Below are 17,055 nucleotides of genomic sequence, written 5' to 3'. Positions count from 1 at the left end.
AGTACATATGCATAATAAAAGGATTTCCTTGGCCTACCTCCATGTTACGTGGAGTTCCTTGAAGCTTTTGCTCAAGCATTGCTAGCTTGCTATTGATGTGTCCATTTATCTCATTATGAATACCATCTGAGGGCCTCTGAGATGCCAGTTGTAAGTTTTTGGTTCTAAGGAGTTTCTGTAACAACTGTTGACCAGTCTCTGTCCTTTGAATTTGGGATCCAAGATCTCCTGCTTGAGTTCTAGAGCCCAGAGCAGAGTTCGAAATAGCAGTGGCACTGATGGTCTCTCCAGAAATTTCTCTCTTTATGCCATCAGAAAGGGCCTGTACACTATCTCCTGTGTCACATTGGACTTCACGTGGTTCTTGTTTGATGTTTTGCAGCATTATTTTGCACATTTCATTGGGTACTGGAGTTGGCTGAGACATATGACCCTCAGATACTTGTGTGGCATTTGGTGTTTGGTGTGGGTTGGGTGCTGACTGAGGAGATGGACCATTAAGTGGAAAAGGAGCAGAAAGAGCTTCAGTATTGGGACTCTGAGTCTTCGTAGTTGGAGATCTCAGAGGTGAAGCGATTGATCCCCCTGTCTGGCTAAAGGGACTACCCTTTCCTACAATACCATCTGGTCTAGAAGGTGATGACAAGTGACTGGAGAGCGACAGGTTGCCTGTCTCAGGTTTATTTATAGATGCTGGGCTTGAACCAGCTTCTGGAACAGTGGACCCTGCAGGAGAACCTGCATGAGAGGGAGATGCTCGAAAGGGGCTCAGTGCAGTCGCTACATGAGACTGTTGTTGCTGTAGATGTTGGGGTCCTGGTGGAGTCTGAGACATTCTCATAATCCTTTGCTGATTAGAAAGCGGGCTTCCAGGAGAACCCTGACCAACTAACTGGCGAGGAGACATTGGTCTAGCCATATGTCCAGGTGCTGTGGCACGAACCTGACCTAGTACTGGCCTGGGAACTTGACCTCTCATCATCTGATGATGTAGTTGTTGCTGTTGTAACATCTGCTGCTGCTGCTGGGCACTATTGATGTATTGAGGCAAGGGTCCTTGAGAAGGCTGTTGCATAGTCCCTGCAACACCTTGATGAAACTGTGTAGCCATACCAGATGGTTGTCCCATTGCACCCGATTGCTGTTGAGGGCCAACTGGACCGTGTTTTCCTGCCAATCCAAAGCGATGCTGCTGTTGCTGGATTTCAAGACCTGGATGCCGTTGACCAACTGGTGGCCCCTGCGGGACCTGGGGACGCATTTGTCCCTGCAGTTGACCCTGCATTCTTAGCATCTGGCCTTGTTGTAGCTGTCGCTGGGCAATCATTGCCTGAATTTGCTGCAACTGTTGGCTAGGAGTTAGGTGACGCAGTTGGGGATTCTGTGCAATGAAGGCCTGAATATTTATAGGTGCACGTATTTGCCCTGCAGAAGCACCAGGCCTTGGAGTCATCATCATCTGCTGGCCTCTAGGAATGGCCATCTGTTGAGTCAATAAACCTTGCTGCTGTTGATTTGCAATGCCAGTCATTGAAGTTTGCGTCTGACCACTATTTTGGACAAGCACATCTTGTGGTTGTTGTGCAGCAACCTGACCAGCTTGCTGTTGGGCCATAAAGCACATTTGCTGATCTTCCTGTTTTATTTGTATAGTGTTCTGGGTCTGAAGACCAAGTTGCATCTGTTGTTGCTGTGGTTGTACTTTAAGATGTGTTCCAGCCTGTTGGTTGCCAACAAAACCATGTTGTTCAGCAACTCCAATGTTCTGGTTTTGTTGAGGCTGCGTGGTCGGTTGTTGAGCCAGAAAAGCATGTGGCTGCTGTGGCTGTCCAACAACACAATGCTGCTCTCCACTAGATCCCTGTTGTTGCATCTGTAGTGGTGTAGAAGGTCCTCCCTGTTGGGGGGGTGTTTTCGGACTAAGTAGTCCTCCATCTTTTTGGGCAGGATTCTGAAGATCTTGGACACCTTGTTGCAAACTCTCGGCAACTCCTTGGGTACTCCCTGATGGTGGAGTTTCTAAAGCTCTTTGTGGCTCAGAGGGACCAGCCTGTGTCTGTTGTTTCAATTGTGAGATGTGTTGCTGTTGAAGTTGAGCAAGGTTTTTCGCAGCATTCTGCTGCTGCTGCGACAGGAGCATACGCTGAGCCATTACGCTCTGTTGTTGAGGTGTGAGCTGGGCTGGTGGCCCCCTGGCAACATGCTGATCCATCAAACCTTGAGGTCTCTGAAGCTGCTGAACAATTTGTTGATTACTAACCATACCCTGTGGTTGGCCTGCCAACATATTTGTAGTTTGGGTCATTTGCTGGCCCATGACATTATGTTGTGTCTGTCCAATCATTCCTGGTGGAGTCTGCATTAATCCCTGACGATTTTGTTGGTTAATTAATCCTTGTTGTAAGTTTGGTTGCTGCTGCCCCATGTTGCCCATCAAAACTTGGGCTGGCTGGTTTCCTATAGCTCCAGGCTGCTGGTTAATTACACCGGGCTGCTGAGGTTGATGTGACATAGGCTGCTGCCCCATCATCAACTGTTGTTGTTGTTGCTGCTGCTGCTGTTGCATTTTTTGGACCATTTGCATTCTATGCTGTAACTGTCGCTCCTGTAGAACTCTTGGATCTGGTCCTTGTGCTCCAGGGCCTTGTGGAAAAAAACCAGGAGGTGGAACTGGTTGCACAGCGCCAGCTGCAAGTGGGAGAGTGGGAGGCTGGGCTCCACTAAAGGGCTGCATTTGTGGCATTCTAATTGGCATACCTCCTTGAGCCATCCCTGCTTGAGGCATCCCAGGTGGTTGACCAATCATCATTTGTCCAGGCATCTTGGAAAGCATGTGTGGCGCCTGTGTAGAAGGCCCTGGAGCTAGCATGGAGGACCCTTGCTGATGCTGCTGTTGCTTACTCCGGTACTCTGCAATAAGATTGGTGTGCTCCTTCTGCTGCTTACGTACCTAGAAAGGCACATTTCAATGTTATTAGCTGATTGAATTTAAAGACGACAAAATCTCTCTTTCGTTTGTAAAAAGATATTTTGCACACCTGGTCCAATTGCTTCTGGATCTTACTCTGCTCCTCAGTGACCAGTTTGAGCTTTTCAGCATCTGCTTCTGCAAATTCACGCCCAGCTTTCTTTGCAGTGCGCTGCTTGGCACACAGAGCTTTACGGGATTTGCGATGTGTTCCAATTTGCTCTTCTAAGAACTTTAACTGCATTTGCAACAACTGCTGTGTGTGCACGAGCCATTCTTCATATTGGTGCTGCTCAGCATCATCTGTTGTGAGTGTTAACATCAACATTAAAACCATGAAATAAACAGAACTGTCTATAACCTGTATGCACAATGTGTGCCTATACTTTGTGGAAAATTTAGTTTGCTACAAATTGTGCAATGCAACAAAAATAGTCAGATTTCCATGTTATCTAGATTCTGAAAATGTCAAATGAGTAAATTTAGAATGTCCATTTTAATGTCTGATTGTTTTCGACATAGCCAAAATCATGACATTAAATTTGTGTTTACATAGGGAAAATAATAATAAATAAGGAAAAGTCTAATAGTAGTAAAAGGGGTGGTTTGCTGCAAAAATAGAAATGTACAACATACTAATGATGCCAAATTGTGGAGGATTCGGTCTTGTTTGAACCTGGTTGCTGCCTTCTCCATCCTGAAATAAAAGGATTAAGTTTAAGATACAATTTTAAATTCACACAAAATATGAACTAAAAAAGAAAAACAAACCTACCTTGGAAGACACAGGTGCAAGCTGAGCCTGGGAATCCTCATTTCCAGGGGCTGAAGTTAACCTCTGAGCCAAAAGAGATACTTGCTGCCTAAAGTTGAATAAAATTAATTATAGCCAAAACTGGCAATTCCATGGAAATATCAACCAGCAATGTTTTTCAGAAAGGAACAAAGCCCCTCCTAAATTATTAATTTAGATCTATATTACTGTACTAAAGCCTTATAATCAGTGTTGTGTGTAACGCAACTACTTTTTCGGGTAAAAACATCTGCAAAAATAGGCATCGCGTTTAGGCTAAAAATAGGTTTGGCGCTTATTGCAGTTTGGTAAAAAAAAGCATCTTGCAGTACATTTTAGGCAAGGAAATATAGCGATTTGGCATGAAACATTGATGGAGCAGTGAATATGTTCAGTACACAGCAAAATGACACGACACACTCATTTCTTTTTTTTTAAATGGCGTTTATCGCGTTTTGGAAAAGAGCTCTTCATATAATTATGCACTTCAAAGTGTATTGTATCACTCAAAAATGTCAATTTGTCACATGTATAACAATTTCCTGATTTAAACAAGAAAAAGTTACCTTAACATACTAAATATTAAACACTATAAAAAGTAACATTTCATATTTTCACTTTCAATTTTATATCCATAATAGTAGAACTGATCAACAATTTGTTTTAATAAAAACAAAAACCGTACCTATTCATTCCAGGTGGTACACCTATTGGATCTTGAGCCAACACCCTCTTAATTCCTTTCAGCGCAACCATTTTAGCCTTCGCAATAGGATCCATTATGTCATCTGTCATGAATTTATCCAGCTCTGAAGAAAAAATAATATTTACAAGATCAAATTAGTTTTTTTTATAATAAAATAGGAATAAACAGTTGATGAAACTCATCTTAACATACCTTTATCTGGGAAAAAGTTGCTGGCCATATTCTGCTGTTTAACAATATGTGGAGTTGGCGCCGTCTGTTGCTGAGGAGTAATACCAGGATGAATTCTGCCAGGCTGTCCACCTCGTAAAATTCCTTGCTGCTGTCCTATTGTTGCATGGGGAGGTGAAGGAATTGCAGCACCAATTAACCTCTGCTGCTGTTGTGGTAACACATGAGGTGGCCTAGGCACCATACCTGCTTGAGGCACAATGCCCTGGGATGGATGGTGGTGCTGTGGCATCATAATTTGATTTGGCCCCTGAAGAGGCTGTTGCTGATTCTGAATGCTGTGAAGTTGACTACCAATCCCTCCCTGCAGAGCACTTAAATGCTGCTGCTGCTGTTGTTTCTGAAGCTCCTTCTTTTCATGCTCCAAAAGATCCTGTATTAATAAAGGTAGTTCACTAGCTTCCAGAGAGCTTTCTACTTTGTCTAGATCTTCTGCTGTTGAGTGGTGGCCAGAATCTGGCAACCCAAGTGGATCATTTCCCAGGTCTGGATGTGGTGCAGTTGGTGGAAAGGACAGTGTATCTGCTTGGCTGGGAAGAGGAAAAGGTATACCACCCAAACGGACAGTGTTCAAAGAAGCAGTTGTGGTCTCTGATTGATTAGAGGCTTTTGTTCCACTGAGCAAAACCGACACTGTTTCACTGAGGTCATCTTTAACCGAAGCTTGTCCTGACTGTGGTTGTTCAACCAATCCCTTCCCTTCAAGTTTTACAGAGGACAGTCTAATGGCATCAGAGGACTCTACTTTTGGAGTATTGGTAGCAGATGAACTCTCAGTCTTTAAGGGTGGTTGAGTGGCAGTTGTGTGCGTGACCTGACAAGCTAAATTGACTCTTGGTTTCTCTTCAACCTTGATTTCTACATTAGCAGAAGACCCTGGTCCTTCCCCCTCTGCTTCCACAAGTCGCAACTGGTCAGAAAAAACATCTTTGGGATCACCCTGATCAAGCTCAGGGTCAGTGTATGCCAGCAAATCAAATTCATCACTGTTGAGCAGATCATCCAAATGAGGATCATTGGTCTCAAGATTGTCGAGGTTTCCCAAATCATCATCGCCTTTATCAGGATCAAGGTCAAGAGTAGCAAGATCATCATCCTCCACTCCGGTTTCTGCCACTGTATCACCCAGCCCTTTGGAAGCAAAGGGATCCTCTAGGTCAGACTCGGGTAGGTCAACTGGATTCACAACAGTCTGTTGACCTCTTATTGTACTTGTTTGAGGTTGAAGCTGTTGAGTAGTAGTGTGAGAAATGGGCGTTTTAGGTGTAGTAGTTGGCACCTGCTGCGGCTGTAGCTGAGACTGAGGAGGAGGTACATTGCTTTGTTGTTGCATTAATAAGTCCATACCACCCTGCTGTAACCCAAGTCTGGGATCACGCATCCCCTCCGCTGAAGCATTGACAGTTGGGGGTAAGTTCTGCTGAACAAAAGGAGCATTCATTTCCTGCTGTGGAAGAAACATGCGTTGTCTGGGTAAAGGTGCCCTTTGCATAAACTGAGGACCCAGTGGCATCCTCTGGGAATTATGCCTCAACTCTATAAACTGAGGTGGTGCTCCCGACACATGGCTTTGTACAGTTTCTGCACCAGTGCCTGTGACCCCTGTCAAAGGATTAGGGATATTCTGCATGGACTGCATGTTGAGAGAATTGTTGATGGGAGTATTAAGGTGCTGCCTGGGAACGGCTTCGATCATAGATGGTTGCGGGAACCGCCGTGGAGCACCTTGGTTTTGCCACTGTGCATGAAATAATGGACGAGGATACATCCCCTGAGAAATATTGGGCCCAGCTTGCCTACATAAAAAGCGCAGATTAAAAAATGTTAATTGTGAAAGTAACATTTAAAAGGACTGTGTAAATCACAGAGTAATCTAAACCAGTTGCATTTTTCAGCTCATTGTACCTTAATGAACTGGGCTCCATAGTTGCTGGTGTCCCAGGAGGAGGCGGGCGGCAAAGCTTTTCATCCATTGCTCCCATTGGCAGAGGCATCCTGCTGCTAAGGGCTGCCTGAGCAACAACAGCTCTATCCTGATGGATGTAAGGTTATGTTATGCCATCTAACATCATGTTTGGGCTGCACACTCAATTGAAATAAATTCACTTTGCCATAATAGCTTTATATTTGCCAAAATAATAGCTTTTATCGGCTGATATCGATTGTTGGCCAATACATAGGTGCATCTCTAATTACCATTTCATCAGATTCAATAAAAACATTCAATATTAATTCAATGTCAATACCTGAGGGTAAGGAGGTGGTGCTCGCTGGCTTTTATCTTGCTGAAAGGCCGGCATTTCCCCGCTTGGCCAATTCTGAGCAGGATTACTCACCACAGGGGCTTCCTTCTCTTGGCGAAGTGAGTTTCTCTGCATTTTTTGTCTTATCAAAAACTCTCTTAATCGCTGCCTCTGTGGTACAGAAAACAAAACAAAAATTAAATGAATAAAAATTCTAAGCAAAACTCTTTTTTAAATGTGCACATCTAAATGGTGTCTACTTTACCTGTCTGTGCTTTTCTAACTCGGATGGACTAAGGCTCATGAGAGCTGGATCCTGTCCAGCTGACAGGTCTGACATATCCTGCGTCCCTGGGATGTTGGGTAAATGTGGAGCATCTGTTGGCCGAATAGTTGTTTCTTGGTTTCCAGGTTGAAGTGCTATTCTTGAGTTAAAATCAGCACCCATTGGTTGCTTCTGGGATTGTGGCTGCTGGAGATGGACCTGAGCTTGCTGAGAAGTCATCATCTGCTGCTGGCCAACTATTTGTTGCTGACCCATTTGAAGCCCTACACCAGGACTGCAGCTGAAAGCAGAGGGTTTTCCAGAAAGTGGATCTGCGACTGAGGGTGAGCAGGGAGGTTGCTGGCTAGGATGAGGTGAACCTCTAAAGGGGGAGTTACCTTCTGGTGCTACAGAAGATGGGCGAGGAGGTTTATGCAGTGAGGCAAAGGGATCTCTGGACTGAGGTCGTGAAGGTGGGCGGGAGTAAGGGTCAGGTGATTGGAAGCGTGGAGTGGCTGGCGACTGGACAGAAAGCATTTCATTGGAAATGGCTCCTGGTGTGAGGGGTGACTGAGAACTGCCTTGCGACTGAGGACTGGAAGGCAATCTTGAATACGTTTCCTGCTGAGGCGCAGGGAGCCTTTGGGGTAGAGGAGAGGAGCCATCACCTGATTGAGGACGCGGTGTGAGAGGAGGCTGGGCGTAAGGGTCCGAGAACGTGGAGGGAGATTGGCGGTAGCTCTCAGGAGTTTGGTGATTAGGAGAGGCACCCGGAGGGTGTGAAACAGACAAGCCACCTGCATCCCCCTGATGGATACGAGGTGTCATGGGGGCTTTGAATAACCCATCTCCAGAGTCCAAATTAGCAGGAGAACCAGAGCTAAGATCTTGTCTGCCAAAGGACGAACGTGGAGATGGGGCATTCATTTCTGCCCTATTTGGACACACCCCACCAGGTGAAGAAGCTATTGCAGATTGAGAAGGAGATGAAGTATGATCTTGTCGGGCAGCTCCATGCTGGCCACGGTAAGGGTCGCCACAATGGGTTGAATGAGGTGGTGAAAACATCTGAGAATCTCCAGGCCCACCAGGCCTAGGTCGAGGACTCTCAGGTGGACCTAAGGCCTCCTGAGAGGGCTGCTGAGGTTTGGGGATCTGCTGTTGTGATCTAAAAAATGGGTCAACCTGCTGGGCCCGGCGAGGAGTCCCTGGTTGCATGTCAAGGGAGCCGAAACTGGCTGGCCGTCCCTGAGTAGCACCCTGTGAGCCAGGCATAGGATATCCTGAGGAAGAGACTGGCAAGGGGCTGGAAGAAGGCTGCGAGTATGGGGTGGATGGCTGAGATTGAAGGTGCGGAGACTGAGATGGAAGTTTAGAAAATGGGTCAGTCTGCAAATCAGCCGAGCAAGGAGTCTTGAGGGGTCCATCAGGAAAAAAGGCTGAAGATGCAGAGTCTGGGGCATGGGGGTAAGGACTCTCAGCAGAGCTTGGCTGGGAGGGAGTGGATACAGAGCCTGAGGGTGGAGGAATTTGAAGGTGCAGATTAGGGCGCTCGCTTTTAACACGGCCAGGCTCAGTTTTGATAGGCCGACATACTTGACTCTCAGCCTGCTGTTGAGAAGAATAAAGAAACAAATTTACAATTACAATGCAAACACATCAAATGATATACAGTGCATTTGTAGAGATTGTCACTTACCTTCTGTGCCTTGTTTATTCTCTGAGCAGCCCTATTATCTTTGGCCTTTTGCTGAATGGATAAGGGATAAACAAATGAAAACTGTTAGAGGACAAAGACAGTACTTTGAAATTAAGTTACACTATAGGTTCAAACTAGCACCTACCAGATAAGGAACCTTGTCTGCAGCTGATACCTTCCTCCAAATCTTCATTATTTGTTTGCAGCGACTTGCCCAGTCTATGGAAAAAAAGGAAATTATGAAGCAAACCTAACAACTCTTTAGTCATGTAAGCCCTCCATATTTTTATGAGTAAAACTATCACTAAGTTAATAGAAATTAGCAGGTACACCTTCAACAACACTTTAACATTCAAAAGTCAGTTTAATACTAACCAGGGTAGTCCTGTTTCAGACTAGGGAAGTTCATGTTAGCATATAATACAGGAGAGATGGTGGATAGATTTCCCAACTCCTCATCCTTCTCCCAACGCTGCAGACTGCGCTGATTGTAGGAGAGGCCATCACCTTCCTGTTCAGTAGGAGTTGGAGGAGTGGAAGGGGTGGCTGGAGTGGATGGTGTTGCCCATGGACTTTCCTCATCCTGGTCTGGACTGAAAAGACCCCCTCGATCACTGGAGATGAGAAAAATGAAGTAATATAAAGGAGGTCAAATTCATAAGGGGACAAAAGGGAGAAGGCGAAGAAAAAAGCTTACCGTATGTCAAAAAAGGGTGACTGGGAGAGACCTGAAAAAGAGTCCATGATACCAGTTGAGGGGAGTGCGCCAGATAAGGAAGCACCTGTAGTTAAATCATGGTGCATTTTTAAGTGGTATACATGTATAACATATCTTGAGTGAAAAAAATAATATAATACATAGATTTCTGCCCATACCTGGAAGGAGGTTTCTTTGAGGGAAACCACTTGGATTTGGATCACTCTCCTGAACTGGCTTAATGCTAGGCTGCAGGGGCCCACTCACAGAGCTCCCTTCAGTAGGTCCAAGTACTTTGCGGAAGAACTGCTCAGAATCCTGACTTTCTAGTCCCCGAGGGAGATCTGGTGGGTGAAAAGGGTGGTCTTTTGAGTAATACAACTTTTCATGACAACAGGTACTTAACTCATTTGTTGACGAAAGCATTTACCTTCATTCTTCTGTATGCCAGACCCTTGTGCATCACCTGAGCTCTGTTCTGTGTTGGAAAGTTGCCCAATTACTCCAGGCACTACTGCTACAAAATGTTATGCAAGTTAAATATTACATTCTTAAAACAATCATCGCAAAAATATCAAACTAACACAGCTTAAAAAAAATCCTACCTGGTCGATCACCTGGAGGTTTGGATCCCTCACCCTCTTGCTTTAGTTCCATGGGAAGAACAGTCCTGACAGTGGCTTCAACTGTAAGAACAAAACAAAACAACTCTTTATATCTATGCCACATCTAGCTTTATTACTCTCAAACACTAACATTGACTTAGTGTCTTACCTGATTCAGAGGCTGTATTTCTGGCCCCATTTCCAGGCAGAGGAGGTCTCTGAATGCCCTGCGTATGTCTTTGGGTTGGAGGAGCCAGAAAAGCTCTCTTACTCTGATCGAGCAATGTCTTGCCAAAGAAAGCCTCCTGTAGGTATGCAGGAAACATGTCCTCCAACTTGCTTTTCTTCCTGCCCCTGCGCTTCTTGGCTTGCTCACCCTCTCCCTCTGCGGTCTTTGCCTCTGGTACATCAAGAGGTATGTCAGGATGAGGTCCTACATGAATAAAATCTGACTGTTATATGAAGGTTTGGTGAACGCTTTGAGATCATAAAAGATAATGCGGCTGCCGTGTAAGACCACACTGCACTAAGAAACATTTCAAACATACTAAAGGATTCTGGACTAAAACAAATTTAAAGCTCAATTTATAGTTCCCCAAAAAACAACAAATGTTTGCATAATCCCTTTACTATAAGCTAATATGCAGTGTACTATGTTTAACATCAGGTTTAACAGATTTGTACTTTACTGTTCAGAATTCCTAAATGTTTTGAAGCAAGGCGTTTCAAATATATTTCTTAACAAAGAAACTGAAAGACATTTTTTTGTCCGGTATTATCAAGGACGGTATGATATGGTACACCCCTACTTAAAACATTCAAAGTCTCAACACTGATCCAACAAAACTCAAAAATCATTAGATGCTGGTGTTTGCGGTGGCAGTGTAAAGGCCAATTTGGACACACTTGCCTTCCTCAAGTTTCGCTTCAGCTGCTTGACCTTCAGGAACAGCATCACCAGAGGCAGACAGACTCCTCCTCATTCGTGTGTGACACTTTCTTTGCCGGACCATGAAGCCTCCAATCCCTAAAAGTGAAAAATCACTTTATTACCACTTTCTTTCAAAGCACAGAACACTGATACAGCTATTAGGAAACAAAACGCTCAATGACCTGGTCTGTATGGTTTCCGCTTTCTCTTCTTCCCGTCATCAGTCTCTTCTACCCCTCCTTTGAGATTTTCACAGTCAGCCATGCCCTCTATACCCCCATCTGTCCCAGTTTCTCTGTCCACTCCATCCCTGTCTGGGCTTCCAGGTGCTTCCAGCTTGGGCTCACATTCCATCGCTTCTGTGCCTCCTATAACAATTTCAGCTCACTTTATTATTTGCATTCATAATCAATCACAAGACTGATTTATTTACACAATGTTCGAGGAAAACAGCCTAAAGTAATTATAAACATTGTACCAGCGATCATTTGCAATGATCAAAGACAAAAATAATTGGTCACATACAGTATAAAAATAATTACACTTTATAATTAAATAATAATAATAAAAAAAACAGAGAAAATGCATTATTAAATAATTAAACTTATTAATAAACTGACCTTTCCCCTCTTCACCATCTGCATCACCTTCTTTCAGCTCATCTATACACATGGTGCCCAGTCGGGACCGGCGCTGCCTGCGCTTGTGCAGGGGTGACATGGAGATGCTTCGCAATAAAGACATGCCGGTCTCTGTCAGCCAGACACCCTCTAGACGATAAAACTGAGGCTCTGAAGCAAGCAGATGGAGAAACAGATAAAGTCAGATAAAAAAAAAAAAAGCAAATAGATGAAAGCTTGACAACTAATCATCAAACATACACGTACCGGGATCTTTCATTTTGAAAACGGACATCATAGGAGACTCCACTATGAGAGAGAGATAAAGGTTATTATTTTGTGAAATAGAACTTCTAATAAACACACTAATGAGATTAACTTATAATCAAATCTATCACAAAACTCACCAATAGGCCTGGGAACATATGGAGTGCAGGCTGTACAGGCAAAGCCTTCATCAGATGCTTGTTCAACCTCATCCTCAGTGTAAAGACTCTCACATACAGCATGAACCCATCTACAAAAGACGAAAAAAAGTCTCTTTGCTTATTAAAGCTTTTACAAAAAAAAAACAGAAATATTGTGAACTATTATATCCTTTTAAAGTGGCTTTTCTATACATTTGAAAATGTAATTTATTCCTGTGATGCCAAAGCTGTGTCACATGCTCCTTCAGTTATTGTAATAAGCTGTTTTGGCGCTCGAAAACATTTATTATTATTATTATTATTATCATCATCAATGTTGAAAACAGTTATTTAATATTTGCTATTTAATATTTTAGTTGCAAACCATGATACATTTTTTGAGTGGTCAACCGATATTGTTTTTTTGATAGCCTATGCCAAGAGCAGGATGGCCAATGGTCAATACATTTAATAAATTAGAAATAAATAATTTGAAAAGGAGTTTTAAAATCTGTAAAATAAAGACGTACTTTAGATGTGTTTTTCACAAATAAATAAATTGGTAAATTTATATATATATAGTTTGAAAGCAAGTGTTTAAAGTTTTTAAATCATGTATTACAGCGTTTCCCTTTCTATTGCCAATAATATTAATGCAAACGATATAGTTTTTCATATACCATATTCTTTCTTTGTTTAACAGTTCTATCTAATAACATTACGCAGAACTGTTAAAGAGACCAACTAATGAAGATGGATAATGGGGGCTAGGATTGTCCTTTATTAATATAATATGATCCAGTTCCTGACTGACCTGTCACAGTGCTGACACTGCAGAAGCAGCTCCTCCTCCATGAAGTTCTCACGACACACAGGACATGTTACCAGGCTGGCGCAAGGGCCGCAGTGATTGTAGTTATTTTGCCACTCACAGTGGAACCCAGGGGAGCTAGCACCACACTGCATACAGCACACACACCTGAAGGCGGGAAGATCAATGGTTCGGTTACCACATTTTTGGGCTCCCAACAGACACATATAATCACTGTACGGAGGAATCCGAGGCAATTACACACCATTTGCACTTCCAGCCTCCCTTAGGCACAGTCTGTAAGGGTGGATCCAAGCAATAAGTGTGATAGCTGACATCACAGTCGTCACAAAGCAGCAATCGGGCAGGATCTGAAGCCTTCCCACACACCTCGCACACAATGCACTCAAGACAACGCCAGCCTTTTCTAAGCATCATCTTGGTGATCTATAGGAGGAATCCAAATAAAGAAATAATGAGGATCTGTGCATAAAGACGGTCACCATACAGAAGAGTTCAAAAGCTTACCTTGCTGTTCACACAGTATGGATGATAACACTGTGCACACTGAGCACAGGCTAAAAGCTGGCCCTCCACACCTTGTCCAAAACTACCACACACTACACACATGTCCTGTTGCACACAAAAAGAGACAAATTATAGTCACTCAGAATTGTATAGGAATTTGAAAGAATAATAACAACAATAATGAAAGTTAGAGTCGTACCTGCTGCAGGACAAACTTATCAGTGTTGGAGAAAAGTACCACAGTATTTTGCATGGTGTCATCTTCCTCCTCCTCTTCTTCTTTGCTAAGTCCAGTGTCTGCAGTCATGCTTAGCTGTAAATTACAGATGAATTTAATTTAAACTTTTCTGTTTAGCACAAGAGGTAGAGGCTGTTTCAATGATTTACGGTGTACTTTTTACAAGTTAACATTTCATTTTTATGGGAATTCTGACATAGCGTGAGCACTAAAAAACGGTTACAAAAAAGGCTATAAGGCTAAATCAAAATTCTATGACTGTTTTAATGCCACATTAAAAAATAAATAAAGATTAAGTAATCACTGTTATTTTAGTACTATAAACATTTTGAACTAGGTTCTTTTATTTTTACATTTTTCATTTTTAAATTTTCGCTTAAGTTTTAGTAATTTTACTATGATTTTGTAATTTTCATTTTTAATTATAATAAGCTTACATTTATTTCAGTTTTAGTAACTTTAGCATTTTATTATTATTTAAACTCATTTGAGATAATTGCCATGACAAAATCTTTCGTTTTTAGTTCAATATTTATATTGTATTTTTATTCTCATTAATACAAAATATGTTTAATAGATTATTTAGTAACACTGGCTGTAATGGTTTTAGATAGAATAATAAATATTTCTAAAATTAAAAACTTGATTTTAATCAGGGCACTAAAATGTTAATGTACAATTCTAATGAGCAACATAAGTTTACACTGAAATGCCTTAAAACACTAGTAAAAGAAAAAAGAAGGAATTGCAGATGAAGTGAAGAGCTTACTATAAAGGCGTCAATACAAGAGGCCATTGCTTTGAGACGTGACCGCCCACGCCCTCTACCACCACCGCTGCCACCGCCACCACCACCTCGTGGCCGCCGTTTCCCTGGGAAACCACTGCCTCTGCCCTGAAGGGTCAGGAAATACATTTATAAGCATCAAACTTAACTGCTTGTGGACTAGTGGAGAACCTAAATCCATCATAATTCAATTTTATGCAGAAAAAGTTTAGAGACTGACATCCACCTGCTTTACCCGTGAGCGTCCAGGAGAACCCCTACGCTTCACTTTCTCCCCATCGGGCTTAAGCGGATCAAATGGCAACGAGTCCTCAGTTTCGGTGAGCAGCGAATCAGAACGGGTCCTGCCAGCTGGCACCAGGCTGAGTTCCATGGACAGCATCTGAGAGTCTGCCTCAGCCGGCGAGCCAAGGAAACCGCTGCTGCTCTCGTCACCATGGCTTATGTTTGATGTCTCATCGAGGACCAGCTCACGCTTCATATCTTCTTGCATCTCCTTCCTGGATTGATCATCTTCTCCCTGACTCTCATCTTTGAGGAGAGACTCATCTAAGGATTCCTCCAACCCCTGCTCATCGTCCTCTTCCTCATCCTCAGACTGGCCCATTCTGTCATCTGTGTCAGATGCAGGGGGCATTTCTGTCTGAGGAGCATGTGGAGGAGTCCTGTCTATTGACCCTTGCTGAGTCTCAGATCCCATGTCCTCCAAGTCCATCGCAACTGGCTCTGCTTCTTCCAAAACAGGGAGTGTGATTTGAGAAGATTGAGAACACAGGCTTGACGGAGGCTTTGTTTCAGTGGAATCCACTGTCTTGTCCACCTCTGTCTCTGTTTGAGGAGGCTTGTCTTGCCCCTGTGACTCTTGCCTTTCTATAGGAATCTGGGATAAATCAGGTTGGGTTACATCAGGTTCCTCTACAGTGTCAGGGACAGGGCTATCTGGGCTATCCTTCATAGGAGGGTCCTGAGTGTCTGTTGATTTTTCCTCAACTGCCTCTGTATCCACTGTTTCACTGGTACTCTCCTCCTCTTTTTGTTTTTCATCCATATCTATAGAAGACAAGAAGCATAAAAAATACAAACATCAAAAAAGCCTCTTAAAAACCTAATAGTCTGTAGCATGGATAACATGGATGCAAGGGATGATTTGTGACAGTATTGTGAGGATTAAAAAAAAAGTAATTTTGCAACAAACAAAAAAAAAAACAGTGTTACATTGTAGTTTCATATTGCAGCTATTATTGCAAATAATAACCTAATATTTGCAGCTTGTTTGCAAATAAAACTTAATTGAAAACATTCATTAAAAAAAATATGTATACATGTACATGTAGTTTATAAATTAAATTTACCCATCAATTTTATTTAACACTGAACTATGCTGCCATTAAAATAAAATGACCCATCAGATTACATTAAAAAAAGCACATTGCCTATTTTTGTAGCAGGGCCAGTGTAAGTGTTTGCAAGTGAAAACCTGAACTATGGTGAGTTTTGAAATTTACCTGAAACCGTAGCTAAAGAAGCCTGTTGCTCTGTAGAGACCTCACTGTGCACATTAGTCTCTGTGGAGCCCTCAGCACCTTCTGGCCGTAGTTCCTCCTCTTTAATGCTTTCTTTCACTTCTGCCATTCCAACCACCTCAAGCTCTGTCCCTAAAATGAACCATCAGCTCAATATCCACATCTAATATCAGTCAATATAATACACAGAGAAGAGAAACTAGGGCTGGGTCTCACTAACTAACCCCACTGATACCACATACACATTGCTATACAGAGAAAACACTGACTGCGATGCAGCATTCAGAACTGAATTAAAATTGTATTCAATTGTATTTGTATTCATCAGGTACACTACTGTTCAAATTTTGGGGTCGGTACCATTTTTTAAAAGAAATTACTACTTTAAAACAGCAAGGATGTATTAAATTGATGCCAGCTAAATGTAAAACCTAATCGATGATTAACAGGAATACAGGCAACAGGAATCACTAATGTTTACACTACAAATGCGATGTCACATGCAATTCTGACAACATCTGAATATAGCTTGAAAAAAACCTGTTCATAAGTACATCTTGGACCCTATTTAGTCCTCATCACGAGACTCGTTTTGTAGAGCCCTTTAAAATAGTTAAAAACAGTATTAAAGAACATACCCAATTCCATTGGCACCTCTGAATCCGCTTTCTCATCTACATTTGTGGATGACACCTCAGACTCGACTGGAACCTCATCTGGGATTTCTTTGCAGAGCACACAGATGCATTTCTCCTCAGGAGGCCCTGACAGAGAAGCACAATCTCTGTGTACCCATCTGCAGAGGACATCAAACAAGTTACAAATATGCAAATACAACTGTAAGTCAGTTTTGTAATTTCATATCAAACATTGCTTCAAAATACAGAATTTTTAAAAGGTCACCTCCATTTTAGTAAACTGTTTTTTTGCACAGCATCAAACGCTCTGCTCAAGACAAGGAAGCAGCTCAACCTGCCTGTGCTTTATAGCAGAGGGTACAAAA

At 42.6% G+C, this 17,055-nt stretch overlaps 1 protein-coding gene across 7 annotated transcripts in view; it reads right to left on the bottom strand.

The window, feature by feature from the left end:
- Nucleotides 1–17,055, bottom strand: part of kmt2d (lysine (K)-specific methyltransferase 2D) — a 32,268-nt gene that overhangs the window by 7,852 nt on the left and 7,361 nt on the right. For 2 of the 7 annotated variants that reach the window (XM_039652815.2, XM_039652816.2), the window contains exons 10-39: nt 16,691–16,848; nt 16,035–16,184; nt 14,750–15,579; nt 14,512–14,637; nt 13,704–13,817; nt 13,505–13,609; nt 13,242–13,423; nt 12,980–13,144; nt 12,166–12,275; nt 12,026–12,067; nt 11,759–11,929; nt 11,321–11,506; nt 11,118–11,234; nt 10,377–10,640; nt 10,208–10,288; nt 10,033–10,119; nt 9,782–9,946; nt 9,603–9,687; nt 9,281–9,519; nt 9,051–9,124; nt 8,906–8,956; nt 7,207–8,817; nt 6,945–7,112; nt 6,604–6,731; nt 4,660–6,494; nt 4,447–4,570; nt 3,744–3,831; nt 3,605–3,665; nt 3,039–3,271; nt 38–2,950 (exon numbers count right to left, since the gene is read on the bottom strand). In XM_039652815.2, coding sequence (XP_039508749.2) covers nt 38–2,950; nt 3,039–3,271; nt 3,605–3,665; nt 3,744–3,831; nt 4,447–4,570; nt 4,660–6,494; nt 6,604–6,731; nt 6,945–7,112; nt 7,207–8,817; nt 8,906–8,956; nt 9,051–9,124; nt 9,281–9,519; nt 9,603–9,687; nt 9,782–9,946; nt 10,033–10,119; nt 10,208–10,288; nt 10,377–10,640; nt 11,118–11,234; nt 11,321–11,506; nt 11,759–11,929; nt 12,026–12,067; nt 12,166–12,275; nt 12,980–13,144; nt 13,242–13,423; nt 13,505–13,609; nt 13,704–13,817; nt 14,512–14,637; nt 14,750–15,579; nt 16,035–16,184; nt 16,691–16,848 — 10,663 coding nt within the window. The remainder of the gene's footprint in view (nt 1–37; nt 2,951–3,038; nt 3,272–3,604; nt 3,666–3,743; nt 3,832–4,446; nt 4,571–4,659; nt 6,495–6,603; nt 6,732–6,944; nt 7,113–7,206; nt 8,818–8,905; nt 8,957–9,050; nt 9,125–9,280; nt 9,520–9,602; nt 9,688–9,781; nt 9,947–10,032; nt 10,120–10,207; nt 10,289–10,376; nt 10,641–11,117; nt 11,235–11,320; nt 11,507–11,758; nt 11,930–12,025; nt 12,068–12,165; nt 12,276–12,979; nt 13,145–13,241; nt 13,424–13,504; nt 13,610–13,703; nt 13,818–14,511; nt 14,638–14,749; nt 15,580–16,034; nt 16,185–16,690; nt 16,849–17,055) is intronic. The other 5 variants (XM_089124696.1, XM_089124692.1, XM_089124695.1 and 2 more) reach the window with 5 other exon arrangements.

This window comes from Pimephales promelas, chromosome 20 (assembly GCF_988280905.1).
Source record: "Pimephales promelas chromosome 20, fPimPro1.hap1.1, whole genome shotgun sequence".
In the NCBI taxonomy this organism is placed as follows: domain Eukaryota; kingdom Metazoa; phylum Chordata; class Actinopteri; order Cypriniformes; family Leuciscidae; genus Pimephales; species Pimephales promelas.
The sequence above is the reverse complement of the archived record's forward strand: the minus strand, read 5'-3'. Positions and strand labels throughout refer to the sequence as shown.